The 9,684-nt window shown below is 43.2% G+C and overlaps 1 protein-coding gene across 1 annotated transcript; it reads right to left on the bottom strand.

Annotated features, from left to right (window-relative positions):
• Positions 1-7,969: 7,969 nt before the first annotated feature.
• Positions 7,970-9,070, bottom strand: LOC311305657 (trace amine-associated receptor 13c-like; the record flags this gene model as incomplete). The annotated part of the gene is made up of 1 exon (XM_084433470.1): positions 7,970-9,070. The coding sequence occupies exon 1, from the start codon at positions 8,972-8,974 to the stop codon at positions 7,970-7,972; it is 1,005 nt and encodes a 334-aa protein (XP_084289596.1). The 5' UTR covers positions 8,975-9,070.
• Between the last annotated feature and the right edge of the window lie 614 nt (positions 9,071-9,684).

Raw genomic sequence — 9,684 nt, 5'->3', positions numbered from 1 at the left:
AACGATCTGATTTAATTTATTACCATCTACTCTTCTACATGGATTATAATAATTGACCACAGAAAACTTCTCTTGCTTAGTCCATATTTTAACAATAATATACTCTTCCTCCCTTCCTTTTGATATAACTTGATATGGAATATTCTTCTTGATAAATGTAGCACACCCACCCCCTACACCATCTTCCCTATCATTCCTTAAACTATCATAATTATATATACTAAAATCAAATTTCCGTGATAACCATGTTTCTTGTATACAAATTACATCAGGTGTAGTTGGTAACGAACTGATAAAATACTTAAATTCCTGCCCATTTGCCAGCAAGCTTCTTGCATTCCATTGAAGAATAAGAACCATAATATCAGCCAACAAATGAAGCTTCCTGACTGGCCTGAGCACTTAGCTCATTCCTCACCTCTTCCCAGGACAAATCATTCAGGCTAAGATGGTTCACTGCTGCCTTTACTATTATTTGTATCCTTTCTGTTTTTGACTTTGCCTCAGTGGTAGCATTGATGACCCCTGCTAAAAAGATGACTAATTTCCTTAAATCAACCAGAACTTTACCCCCCTTTTATCTGTTCATGTTGATCCTTATTCAGATTCTCACTTGCCTCATTTACTACTCTTTCCTCCCTGTGATTCACCAGTCCAACGGCCTCTGCATATGATATTTTATTTTTCCCTCTGACCTGCTGAATCTCAACCTGCCTTTTCCACATCTAGCACACCTTCTTTTCCCTTTGCAATTCATGGCTGTGTGACCAAACCTCTGGCATTTAAAACACCTCAAAGGTTTAGGAACGTATTCTCTCACATTATACATCATATATCCTAGGGATACTCGGTTAGGAAGCATTTCATCCTCAAATTCCAACAACACACTTTCACTTACTTGTCTCACCCCATTCTTAAATAATGTATAGCCTAGTTATCTGCATCTTTCCGTCTCTTATGTATAGTAACTTTTTAAACATGAAAATTGCAGTATGACACGAAAGCGGTTGCTGTGGTAATGAACAACATGCTTGTTAAAGCGAATGTATGATCCTGTATCTGAGGTAAAATTTCTAAATATGCTGCGAGAGTTATATATTTCTAACTGCAAACAACTGGCCACTGAACCAGCTGATAAAATCTTCCTTTGAGTCGATATATGATTACAACTTGACACTCAAATTAACTGATCGCATTTTACTGATGAAAAAGACATGCGCAAGCACGTGCACTGACAGGGAGCGCGGTGTGTCAGTGTTCACCAGGCTATGGCTATGGTAAAATACATTTTACATTTACATTTAGTCATTTAGCAGACGCTTTTTTCCATAGCGACTTACAAATTAGGACTAAATTAAGTGAGTCATCGTGAAGAGGTAAAATCAACGCAAGAAGTGCTCAAAATATGAAGTTCAGGCATTGTTCAGAGTAGCATAAGCCTGATAAGCAAGGATGTAAAGGAAAAGGAAAGTTTTTTATTTATTTATTTTTTATGAGGTAGGAAGAGAAGGGTTTTCAGTTGTCTTTTGAATGTTGTCAGGGATTCTGCATTCCGGATGAGGGTGGGGAGAGCGTTCCACCAGCATGGAACTGTGAATGAGAATGTTCTAGAGTGATTTTGTGGCTCTCGTTGCTCGTTGACCGATCGTAGGCTTATGGCAGGGATGTAGACTCGTAGGAGTGAGTGAAAATAGGAGGGAGCTAAGCCTGTGATAGATCTGTAAGCAAGCATCAATGCCTTGAACTTGATGCGAGCAGTGAGAGGTAGCCAGTGCAGAGAGGTGAACAGAGGAGTGACGTGGGCCCTCTTGGGCTCGTTGAAGACAAGACGAGCTGCAGCGTTCTGGATCATTTGTAGAAGTTTAGTTGCACATGATGGAAGTCCGGCCAGAAGAGCATTGCAATGATCAAGCCTAGAGATGACCGCCCTAGGCTGGACGAGAAGTTGTGTAGCATGCTCAGTTAGGAAAGGCCTGATCTTCCTGATGTTTTGCAAACCTGCATGATCAAGCTGTCTTTGAAATGTGATCTGTGAAGGTCAGCTGGTCATCAAATGTTACTCCAAAGATTTCTGACCGACCTTGATGGGGTGACTGATGATGATTCTAGCTGGATAGTGAAGTCGTGCTGTAGAGATGGATTGGCAGGGAGGACGAGAAGCTCAGTCTTTGCCAGGTTGAGCTGCAGGTGATGTTCCTTCATCCATGTCGAGATGTCCGCCAGACAGCCTGGTTGAAATGAGAGGAAGAGCTGTGTGTCATCAGCATAGCAGTGGTAGGATAATGACGCAGTTACAAGGCGTGTATAATTTAAACCACTTGGTCAACACTACTAAGCTACTGCTATTCAGTTTTCATACTGCTACTCTCCTAGTCACTTTTGAACTTGATGACCTTGACACTTCTGAATTTCTCATGATTAAAGCACTAGGTGACGTGATGGGTTGCCAGATATCACAAAAAGAGCAAAACAAGCCCCTTAAAAACGCTGTATAATAGGCAGACATGACAAAAATGTACAGTGGAACACATTTGAACATAACTAGTTGTAAGGGATCCACTGAAGGCAAGATTGAGAACCCAAGTGCAGCTTTATTCATAAATATAAAAAGATCAAAACATAAAACAAAAGCATGAGGTGGCATGAACTCAGAAACATGAACATGACGCTTACCAAGAGTGGTTATAGGGAAACAAAACTTGACGAAGACACATGGCAGACATGAGGGTTTAAATACACACAAGACTAATGACAAGACAAGGGACACCTGTGTACAATGAAACAATGAACCAATGACAACATGACACATCAGACAAGGGAACACATGGCAGGATCACATGACTAACAGGGGACCACATGACAGACATAAAGCAAGACAAGAACAAAACGTGACAGAACCCCCCCTCGGCTCCTAACACCCAGCAAAAACAAAACAAAAACCAAACAATTCCAGGAGGGTGGTGGAGCGAGGGGGTATTGGGGGAGGGATGGTGGGCCAGGCCCATGCCGGGGGACAGGAGATGGGACGTGGCATGGCTTGGGTGGACCTGGTCGGCTATGAAGCCGCCAGGGTAGATCACGCAGTTCAGGTGGACAGAGTGGACCAGGCAGTTCAGGTGGACAGGGTGGACCAGGCAGTTCAGGTGAACAGGGTGGACCAGGCAGTTCAGGTGGACAGAGTGGACCAGGCAGTTCAGGTGGACAGGGTGGACCAGGCAGTTCAGGTGGACAGAGTGGACCAGGCAGTTCAGGTGGACAGGGTGGACCAGGCAGTTCAGGTGGACAGGGTGGACCAGGCAGTTCAGGTGGACTGGGGGGACCAGGCAGTTCAGGTGGACTGGGGGGACCAGGCAGTTCAGGTCGACAGGGTGGACCAGGCAGTTCAGGGGACCATATTGTATGAAGCTGCTAGGGTGGACCAGGCATTTCAGGTGGACAGAGTGGACCAGGCATTTCAGGTGGACAGAGTGGACCAGGCAGTTCAGGTGGACAGGGTGGACCAGGCATTTCAGGTGGACAGGGTGGACTAGGCAGTTCAGGTGGACAGGGTGGACCAGGGTGGAACAGGCAGTTCAGGTGGACCAGGCATTTCAGGTGGACAGAGTGGACCAGGCAGTTCAGGTGGACAGGGTGGACCAGGCAGTTCAGGTGGACAGGGTGGACTAGGCAGTTCAGGTGGACAGGGTGGACCAGGGTGGAACAGGCAGTTCAGGTGGACAGGGTGGACCAGGGTGGAACAGGCAGTTCAGGTGGACCAGGCAGTTCAGGTGGACAGAGTGGATCAGGCAGTTCAGGTGGACAGGGTGGACCAGGCAGTTCAGGTGGACAGGGTGGACCAGGCAGTTAAGGTGGACCAGGCAGTTCAGGTGGACAGAGTGGACCAGGCAGTTCAGGTGGAGAGGGTGGACCAGGCAGTTCAGGTGGACAGGGTGGACCAGGCAGTTCAGGTGGACAGGGTGGACCAGGCAGTTCAGGTGGACAGAGTGGACCAGTCAGTTCAGGTGGACAGGGTGGAACAGGCAGTTCAGGTGGACAGGGTGGACCAGGCAGTTCAGGTGGACAGGGTGGACCAGGCAGTTCAGGTGGACAGGGTGGACCAGGCAGTTCAGGTGGACAAAGTGGAACAGGCAGTTCAGGTGGACAGAGTGGACCAGGCAGTTCAGGTGGAACAGGCAGTTCAGGTGGACAGGGTGGAACAGGCAGTTCAGGTGGACAGGGTGGACCAGGCAGTTCAGGTGGACAGGGGGGACCAGGCAGTTCAGGTGGACAGGGGGGACCAGACAGTTCAGGTGGACAGAGTGGACCAGGCAGTTCAGGTGGACAGGGTGGACCAGGCAGTTCAGGTGGACAGGGTGGACCAGGCAGTTCAGGTGGACAGGGTGGACCAGGCAGTTCAGGTGGACAGGGTGGACCAGTCAGTTCAGGTGGACAGGGTGGAACAGGCAGTTCAGGTGGACAGAGTGGACCAGGCAGTTCAGGTGGACAGGGAGGACCAGGGTGGAACAGGCAGTTCAGGTGGACAGGGTGGACCAGGCAGTTCAGGTGGACAGGGGGGACCAGACAGTTCAGGTGGACAGAGTGGACCAGGCAGTTCAGGTGGACAGGGGGGACCAGGCAGTTCAGGTGGACAGAGTGGACCAGGCAGTTCAGGTGGACAGGGTGGACCAGGCAGTTCAGGTAGACAGGGGGGACCAGGCAGTTTGTGTGGACAGGGTGGACCAGGGTGGACCAGGCAGTTCAGGTGGACAGGGGGGACCAGGCAGTTCAGGTGGACAGGGTGGACCATGCAGTTCAGGTGGACCAGGTGGACAGGGTGGACCAGGCAGTTCAGTTGGACAGGGTGGACCAGGCAGTTCAGGTGGACAGAGTGGACCAGGCAGTTCAGGTGGACAGGGTGGACCAGGCAGTTCAGGTGGACAGGGTGGACCAGGCAGTTCAGGTGGACAGAGTGGACCAGGCAGTTCAGGTGGACAGGGTGGACCAGGCAGTTCAGTTGGACAGGGTGGACCAGGCAGTTCAGTTGGACAGGGCGGACCAGGCAGTTCAGGTGGACAGGGCGGACCAGGCAGTTCAGGTGGACAGGGCGGACCAGGCAGTTCAGGTGGACAGGGCGGACCAGGCAGTTCAGGTGGACAGAGTGGACCAGGCAGTTCAGTTGGACAGGGCGGACCAGGCAGTTCAGGCGGACAGGGCGGACCAGGCAGTTCAGGCGGACATGGCGGACCAGGCAGTTCAGGCGGACAGGGCGGACCAGGCAGTTCAGGTGGACAGAGTGGACCAGGCAGTTCAGGTGGACAGAGTGGACCAGGCAGTTCAGGTGGACCAGGCAGTTCAGGTGGACATGTTTAGTCTTTCCGCTATCATATTACGCCATTTAAATAGCGAATCTGCCATGTCGCAAGTGCAACTGGCTTTTACAGGGAATGGGAGATGAGACTCTGGTTGGTTTAATGCAGTGGTTCTCAATTCCAGTCCTCGTGACCCACTGCTCTGCACATTTTGTAGGTCTCTCTTATCTGACACACTCAGTTCAGTTCATGGAGTCTCTCCTAATGAGCTGATGATCTGGTTCAGGTGTGTTAAATAAGGGAGACATACAAAATGTGCAGAGCAGTGGGTCACGAGGACTGGAATTGAGAACCACTGGTTTAATGCATGTAAATCCCAAAACACACCCATTACTCATTAAGAGAATAGGGACAACCCTTTTAGACCATGTGCCTGGCGCGTCAACCTTTTTACCGTCCTTAAACTAGCAAAAGTGGATTCGGACATGTCCTAACTGCACTTGCACCTTGTGCTTTAGACCACGTGCTTAGATCGTTAAAATAGGCCCTTTGTCGTCCTTAATGTGAACAGGCCTTAAAACTAATTATTTTTGTAAAGTATAAATTTGTGGTCTATAATAAACAGTTTGGCTAGATAATGTAGCAGTATTTGTATTATCGTGACACTTTGGGGGTCACTTTGCACTGTAAAAATGAATACGCCATATCTAATCGATACAAGTGTGGCAGCTGGCAACAGATTACAAGCAATATTATTAATTAAATTTAACAAATTAGAATTGAATAATAATTAATCAAATTAATTCCTTAAAAGTTAACCAATGAGTAAAATTTACAACAATTCTTTGAAACATTTTTTTTTATTGCCAACATTGAAGACACCTAATGTTAACAAGCAGAATCACTGAAGGAGAAAACCGTAATTTTAAGTCGTCATTGTGGTGATCAGTGTTTGTTTTAGTTGGGCTCTTGATATTAACTCATTGGGTCTTATTCATGAAACATTCGTAAATATACGAGTAAATATGTGAGTGATTTGTGCGTAAAGAGACCTTCCCGAAAACTCTTTCGAGTACTTTGAAAATACTTTGTAAATGTCAGATGTGATAGTGAAATGTGTGTGAGTGTTAATGAATTCCAATCAGTCGTAAATTGGACGTGCGTGCATGCTCATTCTCAATTACCATAAATCCCACCCATTAAATCCGACTGACAACTATATATGGGCATCATATTATGACACCAAACGAAGGATTTCAACATGTCTTCTCAAAAGCGAATGAAAAAGAGAGTTTAGCATCATGCCCTTGCTGTGTCCTTGCACCCTGATAATAACTTTATATTTTGAGAATTTTCAATGTAGTACACCAGCAAGTTAAAGTCATAAACTCTGATGAATAATAAATGTGCAAATAAAGGTTCAGTAAGGAAGAAATCTGAGAGTAATGCTGCTCTGATGTTAGGACTCATTGTGACAGTTTTTCTGCTTTCCTGATTTCCCACTATATGATATTTCAGCAAAGCAACCTTTCTGGTCAAACTCTTGTCTGATTGTCATTTTGTCTGTCAATTTTTGTATTCAATTAAGGTTGGTAAAGCACAAGCACATTGTAGCTTATGTCATAGACTGAGATAATATATATTTCCTCTGTTGTAATAATGAGTGAAATGACAGATATGATGTTATATTTCACTCCTACATTGGTAGTATGACGGACATGCCATCTGAGAGAGACATAAATAGGGAAGCATAGCTAAAATAAATATTTTTATTGTGTTTGCATAATGTTTTTAATAGATCATTAATTCACCTAATGAAATTTGTCATTATGTCTCACATTATTCTATAGGTTTATCTTTATTCTATAGTTTTAGCTTGAGATTTTTCTATGAATGCTTATTATAGAAATATGCACCAAATTCAACATATTAACATTGCAAAATTTGGTAACAATTTATTTTACAGTGTCCTTGTTATATATCTGAAAAATGTATTTACCATAGTAATAACAGTAAATTATGCATAATTACATGCAACTAACCCTAAACCAAACCATAATGCTAGCCTAACCTTAAAGTACACGTTGTTAATTAATATTGCTAAGTACTTAAATATATAATTACTCTAACAATGACACCTTAAAATAAAATGTAACCAAAAATGTTGTTTTTATTCCATTTCTTTTCCTGAAATGTCTGCGGAACTTGTTTAGTTTATGTCCCAGTTGTTGAATCTTTTTATGTTCATACCAATATTTATACATTAACTTTTAACTGCTTTTTCCCAGAAAATGTCTTAGAGGACATCACTTTTTTACCGAGTTTAGTTCTGTATGACTGTCCCTTTTTTGTCATTATGTTTTTGATAACACAGATGCAACATGACTGATGAAAGTGATTAAGCATAAAGCACATAATATCTACATTTACCATTTATTACAGTACATTGAGTATTTATGCTGCATGCTCAGTTTATTTAATGAGTTAATTTAATACAATTTATGAACATTGTGTCGATTTATTTCAATATGTGTGGAAAGAAGTTAAATTGAACATCAAATGCAGAAAACATACTCTCTGAAATAAGCTACACACTAAGAAACATGTAGTGTAAATTACAAATATAAATCCTACAAAGATAATCATATCCTTTATGAGTGACAGCTTTACCAGTTTAATTACTATTGATGCTTTGTAAAAATATCAACCAGAGAGGATGCTGGCAGAAATATCTTCAGAGTTAAGATGTGTTTAGCTGTCTTTTTAAACCAGGGATAAAATAAAGCATAGATCAGTGGATTCAGACCTGAATTTGTGTACACAGCCCATGATAAAACATTTATGGTTGTGGAAGAGTTTACTGATATAGAACAGATAAAGTATGGAACATAGCAAAGTATATAAACTATCACAATGATTCCTAATGTCAGAGCAGCTTTACTCTCAGATTTCCTCCTCAATGAACCTTCCGTTACACATTTACCACCCTTCATCAGAGAGTTTATAACTTTCACTTGCTGATGTGCAACATAGAAAATCCTCAAATATAAAGATATGATTAGGGTACATGGAAAAATAAAAGACATGAACAGATCAATAACAAACCAGGCAAACCCCATTGTAAGAGAACACTTTCCATAACACGTGTCTGTTCTGAGTGGATTGTCAAAATATCCATTATTAATTACAAGGGTAGTGTAATAAGTTGAAAAACAAACCCAGCTCAGACAGATGCTCACTAAAGTGTTAGTTGTGGTTATTTTCTGTGGGTACAGTAAAGGGTGACACACAGCCACATAACGATCAACAGCAATTAAAACTAAATTAATGAGAGATCCTGAGAAAACCAATCCAAAGATTAGCATAAGCAGTTTACAGAAAGTTTCTCCAAAGTACCAACACGTCTCAATCTGCCTAGAGCCCTCTATGGGTAAAAGAACTCCCATAAGCATGTCGGCCACAGCCAGAGAGAGAATAATCAGGTTGGTTGGAGTGTGAAGCTTCTTGAAGTGAGAGATGGAGATGATCACCAGCAGGTTCAGAAACACAGTCCATGCTGACAGCAATGATACAAACACATACATAATAATGTATTCATATCTAGAGAATTCAAAGCCCTTGATACATGATGAGTTGATGGCAGGAAAGCAGTATTGAGTCTCATGATCCTCTGTCTCATAGGCCATGAGTGAGTCTCCTGCTGTTAGGAGTTTGTTCTGCTCTCTTTCTTGTCATATAATTTATACAGTGTCTGGATCAGACGGCCCACCCATCTACTGCCCACTGATGATGTAATATACATTTTTTTTTTTTTTTTTTTTTTTTGAAATGCAATTAATTTCTTCAGTCCAGATTATAATTCTCTTACACTGGTCAAAAGTTAAAGCATGTTTTGTTTTTTGCATCATTTCTTCACTGTCTTGGTATTGTTTAGTATTTCCACATGAAAGCAAAGCACAGGTGGAACTGAACTGAACACAGGTGTGGTGGTTTTTGCTTTAATCAGTAATCAGCCACTGTAGATCACCCTTCCTTTGAGCGGCTCCTGGAACTCATCTGAGGGGTCCCTTGGTGAGGTTAAGATGATTTCTGTGAATTAGGAATGGGGTCCAGAAATAGAGGGGTTATGTCATCCATTGGAACTCAACAATGCTTGAGCTATCCATAATCCTCCCAGTTTACCCTGTAAAATAACTATTGCAATGTAATAGGTGGGCAATAACTGTCCCCTATACAGAACACATTATCAAAAATGGTGAAATAATCTTTATACTGTACAGTGAAAAAGCTATTGAATTGAACATATGTGTAATAAAAAGGTTTCAGTTCCCAATGATATCCATTATATGGACAAAAAAATACAATAAAAGTAATAAAAATACAAAAAAAGCAAAAT

This window comes from Rutilus rutilus (genome assembly GCF_951802725.1).
Source record: "Rutilus rutilus genome assembly, chromosome: 1".
Classification (NCBI taxonomy): Eukaryota; Metazoa; Chordata; class Actinopteri; order Cypriniformes; family Leuciscidae; genus Rutilus; species Rutilus rutilus.
Note: the sequence above shows the minus strand (reverse complement) of the source record. Positions and strands in the feature narration are given on the sequence as shown.